The 15,577-nt window shown below is 41.1% G+C and overlaps 1 protein-coding gene across 2 annotated transcripts in view; it reads left to right on the plus strand.

Annotated features, from left to right (window-relative positions):
* Nucleotides 1–903: 903 nt before the first annotated feature.
* The window catches only part of pex14 (peroxisomal biogenesis factor 14), a 44,144-nt gene continuing 29,470 nt past the window's right edge, over nucleotides 904–15,577 (plus strand). For both annotated transcript variants that reach the window (XM_034590106.1, XM_034590105.1), the window contains exons 1-3: nucleotides 904–967; nucleotides 1,501–1,580; nucleotides 2,716–2,766. In XM_034590106.1, coding sequence (XP_034445997.1) covers nucleotides 1,545–1,580; nucleotides 2,716–2,766 — 87 coding nt within the window. In that variant the 5' untranslated portion in view covers nucleotides 904–967; nucleotides 1,501–1,544. The remainder of the gene's footprint in view (nucleotides 968–1,500; nucleotides 1,581–2,715; nucleotides 2,767–15,577) is intronic.

Raw genomic sequence — 15,577 nt, forward strand, 5'->3', positions numbered from 1 at the left:
ATGTATGTTTGCATGTAAAGGGTGTACTTGATGAATTTATAAAATGTTCCTTTATATTTTTTATAATCTATAATTTATGTTTTGTTTGAATTTTTTCTTATTTGTCTCCTGTCATTTGCGATTGTTGGTTTAGCAAAGAAATGACAAATCTTAACTTTAAGGACATTTTGGCAGGTTGTTTTTCTTTTGAAATCTCTCATCAGATGTCATAAAGCAGGTACATATTCAACATCCAATCAATTAGAATTAAGAATCACTACATAAATATCTCATTTTGAAATTTTGTAATCTAGTTTCAGTTAATGGCTGTCGGTATAGTTTATCATACATAATTATACTGGGACGTTTCAATACTTCATAGCTCTTAAGAGTAATTAAAAAAGGTTTCTATTGATCTGTCCAACAAGTGAAAGAAGCCCTAAAGGTCTTGAAAGAGTTTAATGGATTCTTCCTCGGGTTATGTCCCACCCTCCACAAAATCTAATGGAAATCTGATGACTAGTTTTAACATAATCCTGTTGAATTACAAACAAACGTGGATGAAAATGTAACCTTCATGGCGGAGACAACTAAACGCCACTTTTTGTCAGAGGTCACAAACCAAAAAGGTTGTAAAACCCTGGTTTAATCTCTGAATATAAATTGTGTTTTTATAAACTGATCATTTGAGTTTTTATGTAAAATACAAATATGGAAAGTAACTGGTGAAGCTCAAGCTGTAAATAAATGTCGTAGCGTAAAAAGTAGAATATATTTTCCTCTGAAATTCCTTGCAGTGAAAGAAAGTGGAACATTCAAGTAAAATGCATCAAGATTGTAGCTACTTAGTACTTGAGGCCTAATAAGTTTCCAATGTTGGCTCCACTGTTTTTTTTCAATTTATCACAAATCTCCATCGCTGCCCCAAAACTCCGGAACTCTCTCCCTCCCATCATCCGATTCTCCCCCTCAGTAGAAAGTGTCAAAAGTAATCTGAAAACACATTTTTATTCTTTAGCCTTTCAATGTGCCTAAATTGTTGTGTTGTTTAGTATTATGATCGTTGTTATCGGTATAATTGTAATCACTTCTTATCTGTCATTACTTTTTTTTTGTAAAGCACTTTGGATCAACAATGTTGTTTTTAAAGTGCTGTATAAGTAAAGTTGATCTCTCTCTATATTCTTATTTTGTTTGTTTTTCTCTTTTAATGAAGTGTTACCAGTTCAGTTGAAGTTGTCTGTTTGTGTCCTGTTTGCACTAATGGACACTGAACTGTGTTTAGTTTGGTGCAGGGTAGTCAACTATGGTGGTTAGTGAGAAAGTAAACAGAGACACCAGTGGTGAATATAATATATTTACTGGTGCAGGGTAGTTAACTGTGGTGGTTAGTAAGAAAGTAAACAGAGACACCAGTGTTAAATAAATATATATACTGGTGCAGGGTAGTTAACTATGGTGGTTAGTGAGAAAGTAAACAGAGACACCAGTGGTGAATATAAACCGTTGCTGTCCTCCAAGGAAAAGCAATCGAGCGCGGCTCACCACAGCGAGGAGATAGGAAGATGGCATCCACCGAGCAACCTGATCCACCAACACAGGTCCACATTCACACAACTAAAACACATCCACCCGTTTGTGTGCACGCGTGACAGTGACCTCCTGCGACGTGTTTATCTTTCGCTTCTCTTCAATTGCCTTAACTCCCCTTAGTTACTTTTATAACGCCCCAGTTAGCTAGCTTTGGTTAGCATGCTCGCTAGTTAGCACGCTTAGCTAGCCGCCGCGGCAGTGCTCCAAAAGTTTCTCCTCAGACATGTTTGTGCAGTCACGTCCACGCGAAGGGCTGAGCGGACGTCGTCGTGTTTCTGCCACATGTTGCCATATGTTGTCGTGAACAGCTCACCCAGCCGGCTAGCTCTTTACTTGGACTCAATGCCCGCCCTTCCCCCTGACAATGTAGCCTCGTCTCTGTCTTACAGTGCTGTTAATGATAGGATGGGTGGAAAGGTCACAGTTAGCCCGGACGAGCCTGGTGGGGTTTGCACTCCCCTCCGCGTCTCGTCCCTGACACTGCTATCGGTTTTAAAACGCTGACAGACGTCGATCATTCAGAGGAAACTAATGGTAAACAAAGTTTCGACTCATGCTTAACTCGTCTGGGGGCAGCTTAGCACCCAGCTGCTGCATTTACAATGTAAATGTTCACACCACAGGTTGTGCAAAGTCCTGAAGGTCAATGTACCAGTGGGACTCCATGTTGACTAAATGACGAGCTAGTGCAGGGACATGTGTCCTAAAGTATCTCGTCCCTTTTGTGCACATGCATCCACTTTACGTGTCACTATTTATTTTATTGCTCAGCGTTATATGAGGCAGAAGAAGGGCGCACAGATGTAATGCAAATAGACGATTTTACTGGTTCCTTCCCATTTATGTTTACAACTCGATTTTATGTGCATTCAGCTCATTATGAAGGAGCAGTCAAGTGACAGGTGTTCCTCCTGCTAGCTACTCAGGCTAGAGGTGGTTTGAGACCATCAATTATATGTTGTGCGAGATGTTCATGGTTTTATAACTGGAGTTAGTCTTGAGTTTTATTTTTCTCAGCAGCATTAATTAGTGAGAAACGTAGAGTGATGGATTTCATGTATTTATTTATCCGCTCCCTCACTGATACCCACTGTGCTCCAGTAGATGGCACTCTAATACAACTTTGTGTGTTTATCTTCTCAGGATGGCCTTCCACCTGGAGACAGTGGGCCAGCTCCCCCCAGAGAAGCACTGGTAAGAATTAAGTATTTAATATAAATTACTTCATTGATGCCAGATTCATAAAATGATTTAAGAATCCCTATTTGATGTAAATGTGTGTTTGCAGGATGGATCAAATGACAGGCAATTGTGATTTAGGAAACAGCTTTTTCTTGATGACTTTCTAATTTTCTATTGTCAGTAAATGTGCTCCATGCTGTTATTCTCAGCCTTGTGCTATTAATTCACCACAATATGTAAGTTCGATATCTATTTTTACTCATTTGTGTTGTGCTCTCATTGTGTTCTAACCTGTGAAATCCGCCTCTTTGGTATTTGGAAAACATGCACTTGTGGAAATTGACACAGTGAAGGAACATTGTGCTCGTCTTTTTTCTGATCGGGTGACTTACAGACATTTGTTTTCATCTTTTCATCAACAAACCACTTTTCCTTGGCTAATCAGATGATATTACCCACGTTCCCCAGTGAGATCGAGTATTAAAGGCGTCCAATTAGCAGCCAGTCATTTAGCACCACACTGATGTCCCCAAGCCCATAATGAGACTGTACTTTATGTTCCTCGGCTTTAGAGAGTAAAAAGCATGCAGAAAGCTCTGTTTTAACAACGACTGTGGTTCCACGGTTGCTTTAATCATGTTTCATAGAAAACTTTCACCACATGGATTTGTTTTTCCTTAGTTTAGCGCATTGTTTTTCTTCCTCAATACAATTTCACTCTGGATTTTTTTTTTTAATGAATTTCCTAATAGTTTGATTGAATATTCCTTTTGTCCTCAGTGAACAGTATTTAAGAAAAATGGCAGTGAAAAAGTTGCACATACTTGTTGATATTTGCAAAGCTGGTAACATTTAACCAGAATCTCGGGTCTTTGTAAGAATAAGAACGTCAGTTGTTTTTCTATAATGTGTAGTGAACAGTGTTTATAGGACAAGTGATGACAATGATTATAACCGAGAGTGTCTTATTGCAAAGTGGGCTGGAATACATCACAGCACTTTCCTTGTATGGACACAGCATCCAGGTTAGAGCAGTGCTGTATTGTTCAGCCTACATGTCTCAATGTCATTCACCACCATTCACTCTTCATCCTCCCCCCATCATCCCTTCATGCCAAGGCTAATTTAATCCTGGGGTTATTGATTGTGGGAGCATTCTCCCAGGCTTTCTTTCAATTTACTTCAATTTCATCATCCCAGTGCGCTTCAAGACTGCCTACTCAAAAAGGGAAGAAATTCTTGTTATGAGGGTCCTGATTCGAGGCTGGTTGACAAGCCCCCCCCCTCCCCACAGACAACCACCACCACCACCACCCTCACTTCCAGCCCCTTTTCTCCTTTCTCTTTTTGATGAGCTGCTCTTTCCCAGTTAAGTGGATTATTACAGTAGGGATAATTCTTGTCACATGGCATTATTTGGATGAGGTGAATAATTGAAATTTGTGTCTGAAAGGATTTTATCTGGTTGAGAGGAAAGGGAGTGCTGGCAGGGTTGGGAGGGCAGAAAGCGAGAGAGAGCGAGAGCATACACGTTTGTATAACATTTATGTGCACATGTGCATGTCAGACAAGCCAGTGTGTCAGGCTGGGGACACCAGTCATGTTAACAGGTTCTGACTCACCTCGCCCAGATCAGCAGGCCCTGGCACACTGCACGGCGTGGGCTCTTCTCTGTGGTGAGAGGGCCCAGCTCAGGGGCCAGTGCCACAGCCTCTGCCACCGTCCAGGCCAGAGGTGCAGGTCTAGACCTGCAGTTGCTGTAGAGAAAGAGAGTGTGTGTGAGTATGTATTCCATGGTTGACTGGTATACCAGTCACTGCCAGCTGCTGCTGTTGCCTCTGGCGGTGTTCTCTGCTCGCCCTCACCCCGGCTTGTTTCTTCTCTCTCTCTCTCTGTAACCCCCCTCCCCCCTCTACCTTCCACTTATCTCTGCCAGGGCCATTGCCCCTACCAGTCTCTAGCTGGCGTCTCCCTCGTCTCTGTGTTCTTACCCTGTAGTGTTACCCTGTGCTCAGCCCTAGTCACCTCCAATCATTCTGCACTTTGCTTTCAATTAATATATTTCCACCATAATTATATGTGAACAAAGTCACTTTGATCGTATGAGAAAACAGATGTAGATCTGCATTATAGTTTCTAGTAATTCCAATTTTATGAATTTATTTGATTTACGAAGTTAACTTTAGGTTAAAAATTAATACCTGCTTGACTATCTTAACTGCTCTATTCTAATCATTTATTTTCTCTGAATTTGTAGTTAAATACATACAGTAGGGCTCAAACTAATTGTTTTTTATTATCGATTAATCTGTTTGTCAATTTTCTGCCTATTTACTGCATTAAACTATATAAAATATCAGATTTTTGTTTTTCTTGTCAAACTCTAGGACCAACTCAATAACTGAAAACCAAATCATATATGTTTGCTGATGTCGGACTAACTTATCACTGAGTGTCCAGATTGTCCCTGATTTTGTTTGTGAATTTCCAGCACAGAAGGAGACGAACCGCTGCCATTCTGTGAAATACTTTTATTTTATGATGAATCATATGACTTTGCAGCTGATTTGCAGAAGTGTCGACCCCTCACAAATAAGATTCTTTTTCTTTTGGATATCCCTGGCAACATTAAGCCTCCTACTGTCACAGGCCTATATGGGGGGAAAATCGAGTTTCTGTGGGGATGCAAGCAGCTGGGTTATGCGTGCAGGAGGTGCATCTGTACCATTTGCATACTTCAGCTTGTGCATGTAGGCATTGTGTAAACTGAGCGTGTGTATGTGTTTAGATTTGTGGGGGGGGGTCAACCCAGCAAAGGGAGGATGGTAGTGGGAGGGGGAAAAAGAATTGTATGAAGAACATCCCCAGTCTCACAGCAACTTCAAAAGCTCCCCTTCCCCAGGATATTAAGCGACTGTGATGAAAAATTTAGCAAGCGTTAAATAAGCCGCTTTGAAGTGATCTGTTTTGGCTCCGCAGTCTCAGAATTTCCGTAGCCGCTCTGCTATAGCCATCACACCACAGAAGGGGAGCGGGGTAAAAGGGAACAGTATGCTAAGTGTAGGAGTTGAGGGGGACCTGGCTGGTTGGCGGAGGACATGCCAGCAGGAATCGGTCCAGCCGGGCGACATGAAGGCACTGCCGCTGCTACTGTCACCTTTTGTCTCTCTCTGTTGCTCTTTTCTTCTCGCGTCACCTCTCCCTCCCGGATGGCTCTTCTGCTGAGCCCTGCGAGTCGCAGACAAACAGATGTTGCTCATATGTTAGCTCTAAAAAGGGATTTTTTTTCTTCTTCACTTAGTGGGTGTAACACAAATGTACCACAGTGGTGATACCAGGAAGTCAGAGGTTACTCTCGGGTTTAGTTATTTTTTGTCTTTAATGACTTTCCCCATGGAACTTGTGTTTGTGGAAAGACATGTCTTTCAAAACCAAACCTGCCCTCTGTGTGTGTGATTGTGTTTTTCTTTAAAAGAGCATTGAAATTCCTAAAATGTTAAAAAGAAAAACCTGAAATACCACAGATTTTAAGAGTTATGTATATTTATGTTTTCATTACCATAAATGATACAAATATTAAGTAATTTTATTGTATTTGACAATAAATATTTCAATTCACATTAATCACTTTAAAAACCATTACTTAAATTTTTGACTCAAGGTTTCAACACATGCTTCAAATTAATTATTGGGGCAGAATAAGAAATGGGATCCAGTAATGAGTCTGGTAGGGTAACTCCATTCTGTCAAGAAACTAGCCTTCAATTTAGTTAGTCAAGGGAACCTTCTGAGATTTTCCTTTTTTCCTCTTTGCTCATTACTTTAATTGTAATTGTAATCCTTTATTGGAGCTGTCTGCAGTAAAGGAGAGTTATGGTCCGAGTGGGGGCGCGAGCCATAGAGATATTTCATGATTATTGGAGAAGACGGTCACTAGGTGGCAGCCACTAGTTCGGCCTTGCTGTAATTACTGGGTGGGAAGTGATGGCAAGTGTGTGTATGCATTCAACGGTGTGTGAAGAGACATTTCTCAGACTCGATCACACTCCTTGAAAGAGAAAAGTGAAATAAATCTGATCGGCTTCCATCTCTCAGTCAGTAGATTCTGTATCCTGTCACGTTGACTGTAAACATGCTCCACGGACAAACAATACAAAGGCGTATGTGGAAATCATCTTTCTCCACAATCCTGTGGTTAATTCCAAATAACTTAAATTCTTCTTAAAACTTTATTTTCAATGTTACTTGAAAACAGTTTCGCACTGTGGGAACCAGTACAGACTTGTGTGTGTGTGTGTGTGTGTTACACATGCCCACAGATTTACAAGAAAAACATTTGCACAGCAGTTTGTTTCAGTGGTCGTGGTGAAGTCGTCTCGTTTGAAAAGCATAAAAGCTCAATTCTCTGTTTCTCAGTGCAGCATTCATGGTGCATCATACGCTGTTTGTTTCAGTGGTTAATGATACAGGAAGAGCCCTCCATTTTATTGTTGCTGTGTTGCACTTTTTCCCCTCCTCGCTCAACCCGGCAGCCAGCCTCCTTAGAGGACTCTGTATGAAATCTCACTGTCATGTCCAAGGACGAGTGGCGCAGGGTCAGCTAATTGCTTTTATGATTATGATTTCACGTCAGATTTATCGTGCATGCTCGGAGCACATCTTCCAGGTCCTGCAGACGTTGCTGGCTTGGATGGGGAAAATGAGTTTACAGCTTCTGGCTGTGACTTCTTGTTTAAGTGCAGGTCACACTTTTTGACTCATTAGAGTTGAACGTGGGGGGGGGGGGGGGGGTGAACCACACAGGCTTTTCCTGTAAAAGTTTCTGTTTTCTATGTCAGTAAATGAGCTTGTTTTTCTCATATTTGGCCACAGATGAGCGTAGCTTCACTTTGTCTCAAACATGTGCTAAAGTTTGGAGGTCATAAGCGAGGAATGACACAGACAAGGATTTTTGGTTTTTCTGTCGTTTGAACTTTTTACGAGCCATAAATCTCTCATCTTCATTTTTTTTTTCTCAGATGAAATGATTGCGCTTATTCCCCTCATAGTATGCCAGAATTATCAGTCGACTTCTTTTTGATGTTGGTGACTTTTTTTTCTCTGATGGATCCACCCACCTCTTTGAAAACGATGCGCACAGATGAGTCCAACCCATTTTATACATTTTATTTATTTTGTGGTTTCCTCATGTGCAGAGCCGGACCAGATCTGCGCTGCCAATCGAGACAATAGCACTTTTATCTCTGTTTTTGATGAGCGTGTTGAAAATCCTTTAATACGTTGTAAAGTTCATGGTAAATGAAGAAGAAGCTGTTGTTGCTGTATGTCAATAATGCACATATTTTATGCAGGGAGTTTCGCATCATGACCCGTGGCTCTTGATTTGTTACATCAATTTGACCTCGCTGTGACCTCCCTTGCTGCGATGCTGTGTGACTGGTGACAGATGCAGCCTGGGAATATGGTTTAGATAGTTTTCCAATGCACGGAGGAATGTTGCAGCTAGCTTTACGCAAAGTTCATTTTGGAGACATGTAAAGTCTGTGATTAAGCTCGATTCAATAAACTTTAATGAATACTTGGGATTGTATTTGTGGGGTTTTCGTCTCAGCAAGTATATTAATGTAAACAGCATGGTAACAGAGCTGTAATTTCCTATTCTCCCACAATTTAGTGAACTGTCATAATGTGTTTACTTAAGAAATGTTAGAAATATGACATTAGTTTAATTACAGTGCAGTCATTTTGCCTCAATATACTTGGGAAAGTGGCCTTATTGAGCTGAGCTTCCTTTATACTCTATTCTGCTTTGTAATTACTTCAGCTTGATTTATCGTCTTTTCTTTGTGTTTATGGTTGTAAACTGCTCGAGTGAGTAACTTGGTCTGAGAGTGGCTTGTCTCCTTGCAGCGAGGCTGGAAATCTCCCGATGAATCTGAGATGTCTCCGCTGTCAAGACTGCTCACATCGCTCTCAGCCTCCAATGTCACTTTCAAGGCATAATTACACAAGTTGTGTTGATTAGTATGAGAAGCAATTACGCTGGCTTTCCGCTGCAAATGGAGAATGTGATGGCTCTTGATTGACAGGAAGCATCCTGGCTTTAATAAGTAAATGACTATGGTAATTCAGGTACTGAGACCCTTTGATTTGTCAGCATCTTTCTAATTTTTGCGATGTCCTCTAATTTTAATGAACATGAATTTGATTGAATCCCCCTTCAATTCCCTCTGTCCCTGCACCCATACGTCTGCCTCTCCTCTCTGGCCGGCCGTACGGTTACACTTTCACTGTTCCTGAACAATCCTGCTGCTGTCGTTGAATTTTCTCTCTCTGAATTAGCCCAGTTTGTAACAATACGAAAAATAAATATATAAATGAACAACATGCAATTTTGGCACGCGATTCCAAATGCTTTTTAGCACACCATGCTCTCACAAGTGTGGAAATCAGAGGAAAAATATTTTTTAATTGACACTTTGGGGAACATTTTTTTTTCCTCTTTTTATCTGGCTTCCCAGTAAGTTATTAGCTGTTAATTTGTCGGCAAGCTCCCCTACAGCGTTAGATATTTGTTCAAATGCTGGGATCCCCTCAGTGCATTTGTAACTACACTTCTGAAAACGCTGCCTTGTCTAATTATGTAATATAATACTGCCTTTTAGGCAAGTTTATTTTAATTGAATAATATTAGTTCTTGCTAAGGGTAAGCTATTGCAACCGTAATACTTTTAACAGCTCTCTATACTCTATACAATTCCCAGACATCTACAGTAAAATCAAGCAAAGGCTCTGAGTCTGCAGAATACTCATTTTATAAAAACGGAATTCTTATAGATTTAAAGCTTTTACCCTGAGATCAATGTATTTTAGATATTTGAATCCGGGCCAAACGTTTGAGTGATGTTGAAATCTGATTGGCCCTACCCTCAATGTCATATTTCTTTCTTTGTTAACCACAGTTGGCCTAATCAAGTAATTCCCTGTTTGTCTTAGTAACCCCCTATAGAGTCATACATGCATAAATATAATAAAATAATTTGCTCTTGCACTCCATAGCCCAGCTGTAATTTATATGGATTGAATGAGTGCTGCATTGTGGAAAAGCACGAGTGGACCAAATGCTCGTTTGTCACCTCTAATAAATGTTGGAATGTAAATTATGAAGTTATGCTTCAGATGTAAATGCACTTTATTCCAGTCCTTTAATGTAAACAGCCCACTTCAATACATTAAGGGGGTGGGGGGAGGGCGGAGGGGGATTTGATTTGGAATTTTGACTCTTTTCGTAATCAATAATAAACACAAAAGAGCCTGGATGGGGAGTGTTCTAACATATCTGAAGTTGGGTTCATAAATTATTGCATGAAAGCAGGCTTGTACACCAAAAATGTAAATACATTAATGTTATTAATAATGTAGTGACTAATAGTTCTATCAAGACGGTAATAGCAGTTTAATGGAATATGACAGCAAGAATGTATTACACTTCTAACATTAAGACGGGACCCCACATGACATTTATCAGGGATTTGTGAAACAATTTTTTTGATTATTTTGTTAAGTTAATTGCTTCTTTTCCCCCCAACGTCTTCTCCGGGAGAGGGGCAAAAAATTGGTAATGGATATTAATTAATAAGTGTCAGTTTTGTGGGTTTGATTAAAAATAATGAAAGCACAATGCTAATGGGATTTCAGAGTTTCTCTGTGTGTGGCGCCCTGAGATTGTGGCTTTATCTGGGGAATCTGAAGAGAGGAGATAGTGGACTACTCCAGGCTAAAATGAAAGTAAAATACAGTAAAGGAGAAATTATCTTAAAACCTGCAAAAATGGAGAACTTAAGTGAGAATATTGCACGCTAATTAGCCCCACTATACGTGTGATACGAAAGTGTACTGGCTGTAAAGTTTTCAGTGTGTCTTAATGGAAAGTTGCGATTCATCTCCTCCTCTCAGAATGACATTCTCACCTGCAGCCCAAGGATTTTTTTTTTCTGAATGAAAGAAACACTTGAATCATTTCTGACAAGCTGCTGTCTTGGCAAGTCTTTTTTGCGGCTACTGTGATGTGTTTCTAATATATTGTTGTTTGCCAGCAACGCCACGTATCGACTTGTTTTTATAGAGGTTGTAGAGATTAGATGGGGCTTTTAAAAAAACTTTTCCCTCAAAATAGACGCTACTGATGCACTGTGAAAATTTAGCCGCACTTGACTTGGCACTGATTAAAGCGGGGCGTCTATGACTTCACCCGTAGTCCACTACAGTCAGCATGGAGAAACCCTTGCCAAGACTTCTTTGTGTCTATATGCAGCCTTCAGCAGAAAGAGGACTTTTAAAAGCTATCATTAAGGTGGGGCACAAGTGTAGATCAGCAGTGAAACAGAGGCTGGCACAGTTAAAAAACAGACATAGCCACTGACAGAACTGACAATTATCCAACACCTGGACTGGCTCCCCTCCCTGGCATGTGCGTCAAGACTGTCGGCTTCTTGTTAATGCAGTGATTAACAGGAAGATCGCATTTGTTTTCCTGCGCAGCGCTCCTGGCAGCGCTACTTTGCTTTCTTTTTGATTAAAGTAGTAGATGGATGGAAGAATTGTAGCTCTGTCATGAACTTCAAAAGGAACGCTGAGAGGGAGATGTTAGAAATGTAGTAAACAGAGGAGCGAGTCTGAGGCCTTTTTGTTCCATCCACTTGATGTTTATTGTAGGATTTGGTATTTTAAGGGAGGTATTGGTGTCCTGCAATCCAGTTGAAAGAGTGAACAATCTTTGGTGGTGCCCGAATATGACTCTATATCAGATTTTTGTACGTCTCTCCTTGTAGGTCCCTGTTATTTACTGCCACTGTGCGACTGTCCCTCCTCACATCTATAGCACTACGTCATGGTGTTTTCCGCTCCCACACTGTATGGAAAGTGATTTTAGGTATCCTGGGGATAAGAAAAAGAGGAAGTGAAGGGGCTTCGACAAACCGCCTGCGCTTTTGAAATGCAGAGAGTGGCATTGTCATGTGTTTTCCGTGTCAAGGTCGACAGAAAATGTCAGAACAGGTGCACGTCTGCTACTGAGCCGCTTGCCAACTCAGCCCCTTTTGCTGTAACGCGCCACCCTGTGTGACATTATAGTGGTTCACTCTGGGTTGTCTCCTATCTTCAATCTGTTGGAGGAGCCTGGTAAAGCGTGTGTTTTCCGCTGTCACCACACACAGGTTGATGTTCAGTCGAAATGGGTGTTGACGCCTTAACTTTGACCAGTGCCTCAGATTGTCATCCAGTCCCAGAAAGTGTGGTGCTGCGTGACGTGCAACATTCCTGTCTGATTACTCCTTTTTTGTTGAGTTGTGAATCTGATTAAAAGTTCTCATTTTAGGAGACATACTTTTGATGTAAAAGGAAGCCTTTGTCTTTAACATGATCATTGCCTCTTTAGAAACACTGCCAGAGAGAAATACATTGTTTTAAACCATGAGTATAATCTGAGATCGAAAGAAATACCTCAAAGTAGATTTAAGGCAGATGCATGGAGTTGTATGGGGTTGAGTGTGCTGATTTATATCAGTGTCACGTTATTTACTGACTGCATCAGAAAAACATGTTGCAAAACCTGATATTCTGTCGGAACATCTCAGGACAGGGAGGTTATATTTAGGTGCGGCATGGAGACCAAATGTCACGCATGCTTTTATCACTTTATGACATTTTATACACTGTGAAATCTCCGGTCTGTATCCTCAGAAAGGCTGAAATAACTATTTATTCGATCTGACGACTTGTATCCTCTCTGGCATCGGGTTAAATGAGAAGACAGAGACACTGCTGCCTCTGTGACCCCGATGACTATTGTTTTCTGACACTGTCAGCACCACATTCCTTCTGTGCTCATGCTAGTTTGGAAGTTGGATTCTTCCTGGCAGCTGGAGGCCTCCAGAAAAGGAGAATTAGCCAGCAATTTTCTCTGTCACTTAGTGTGATCAGGAACAGACTCTTGTTTGCTCTCCCTCCAAAACCAGACCAAAGGCCGACTGCTTCAAGTTTCCTTCCTCTTTTGATGACGATTTCAGACTGCCTTATCTGCCGCTGTGTATGTGTGGCCCATTGTCTTGGCAAGTGTGTCTAAATGTTTGTGACAGGTCTCAGTGAGAGACAGGCCGCAAGGGTAAACTGCCAGGTTTTCCTCCCCCCTTTTGACTCAACCGTCCCACCCCTGACCAGTAGATGGCGATGTTAATCTTCTCTGGCTCCGGTCCTGCCTTCGTGTGTCTCCCTTTACCATCCCTCTCCTCTCCGTCTCTCTGTGGCACTCGCTGAGCAAAGAGGGGTCTCACCCTGTGTGGAGGGTCATGCCACCAATTCCTGGCCCCCTTTGAAGACCATGAAATTACTGATCCAAGACGCACGATTAGTGCATTCAGCCTATTGACTGGAGAGGGGTTGACGTGTGATTATAATGTCACTGGAATGTCACAATCTGTCTGGTTGTCTTTGTGGACATACTCTCATTCTGTGGCACAGTGTACCCAAGAAGGAATAATTTGATCAATAAAAGGACACTACTCTCCCTATTGTCGCTGGCCTCTCTATTCTAGTTTTATTAGTTAATTTGGCAGGCTGGCAGGACTCGCACACACAACTGATGCCAACTCGTTGCATCTTCACCCCGACTCCCTGCTTTATTTGCTAATCATAATGGTTCACGTTGCTTTGCTGTGTGTGTATTGTAGGGTGTGTGTCTGTGGGTGGGTGCTGCCTCAGTGAGAGGAGCAGTTTGGATCAACAGAGGAGGATAGGCTTGTCACAGTAAGTTGCTTGTGACGGCGGCAGCTCTTCTCCTGACACCACAACACAACTTCTGTGGTGTGTCGCTTGGACACAAGCTTCACGTTGTTTGCTACTGGTGCCGCTCGCATTTTGCCTCAATCAACTAATTGAATGTGAAAGGCCAGCGGGCCTTGATGATATGAAGGACAACACACAGAGCGGTGGCAGTTTCAAGAAAAGCTTGTGTGCTTGTTTATGTGACCGTGTCCGGTTGCGTCTCCAGTTTAGGGTCACAAAGGACATCTCACCAAATTCATGCAGATCAGTTTATTGTGGCTAAAAACGTTCATGTTACAGTTTAAATGTTTGAGCATGTTTTGTTTGATCAGGGCAGTTTTTGTTTATATTTTTAAAATTGGATAAAATTGTTTGGTGTGTAATTGGTTTTAATTAATTTGACTAAGCAACCACTGATCAGTAATATCTTTTTTAATTATTTCAACAAACTTTCGGTAACGCATGCACAAAGTTGTATAACTACACCTTTAGCACTTTCTACTCATCTATATTTCCACACATTTAATATACAACGTTGCAAAAACATTAACCTCTGTTATTTTATTGATTACGTGTAGTAATCAGTGAAGAAATGATTGGTTCAGTATTTTGATTGTATTACAAATATTTTTAGTTTTTCACAATCTTTCATACACGCCACATTTTTTAGAACATTCCCCTGATATAAAGTTACATTGTGAGTGCTCCTGTGTTTGTTCACGCTCAGTCCTCTCTCTGAAAAGCACATGGAGCTGCTTGTCACAGAATGTCATCATTGACTGTACCAGAAAAAAGAGAAAAGAAAAAGAAAAGCTTCAAATTACAGGAAAGAGGCACTGCATTAAAGAACAAAGGAGATCGATGGCAGTACATTAAATTTTATGCGAATGAAAAAAAAGTCAACTAATTAAAATTGATTACTCCTGCTTTGTAAATGTGTTTCTGAATTAAATTATTGTATGAAAACATTTTGACCAATCGAGGAGCTGAGGAAGTATCCATTACTGGATTGCAGCTGAGAAGGGGCTGGAATGTTTTGTGGTGGCTAAGTAGTTTGTTGTGCTCCACTGCGACTCCCCTCTCGCACCCCCACTGCTAAAGTGCCATGGGTTAATCTCTGATGACCCTCATCTCTCAGAGCAGCTCCAGCCTCATGGTTTGGGCCTTTTACCTGAATTAAAAGGAATTTGTGGGCTATATAAGTATTTTTGTCCAAAGTAAGTGAAAGTGAGGTGTCACTGAGGGAGTCGCTGCTCTTTAGTCATCGGGGCTCTCGGGGCTCTGAGGGCCCCGCTGGGGATGTCCTTATCTAAACAGTCATCTGTCTCGCTGGTGTAGCAAGGGCAACCCCAGGCAGCACGACTGACAGTTACACATTAAGAAATGTCAGACTCTGCACTGTAGCGAATCTCTCAAGCTAGTTTTGAGTTGGCTGCTTGCCTCATGCTTTTCTTTAGTTTCAGATCTCATAAGAAAGAGGAAACACTTCACTTTGATGCAGATCCATCTTATTTTTCAAACACTTGGCTGTTTGCATGAACCACTGTCAGTTCTTGCTGCACTTATGTTTTTGTGTGTGTGTGTTTAAGTAGAACCTGAAAGAAGCTGATTTATCTTAAATTACAAACTGTAAAAACCCAAACCAAACTATTTAACCCGACATTTTTTTATCATGCATACCCAGCATATTGAATCATAAAATATGTGGCTTCGTTTTTGCAATATAATTTCACACCATTGTAAAAAGAAAATGTTCTCTGTAACTGCAGAAGAGAAGAGAGGAAGGAACAGTTTTACTTTTTCTTCCGAGACAGGCATGACTCCCCAGGCTCAATTATCTGTTTTATCTGTACTCTGTTTTTACAATGTGATAGTGGCCTCGCTGGATCAAATGTACTTTAGCCCCTTTCTTACGCTGAACCGACTCAACTTTTCCATGTTTGTGATGACAGAGCTCTGAAAGGGAAATGCTACTCAATGGAAAGTTTGCTCTGTACATGCA

Source organism: Hippoglossus hippoglossus, chromosome 7 (genome assembly GCF_009819705.1).
Source record: "Hippoglossus hippoglossus isolate fHipHip1 chromosome 7, fHipHip1.pri, whole genome shotgun sequence".
Lineage (NCBI taxonomy): Eukaryota > Metazoa > Chordata > Actinopteri > Pleuronectiformes > Pleuronectidae > Hippoglossus > Hippoglossus hippoglossus.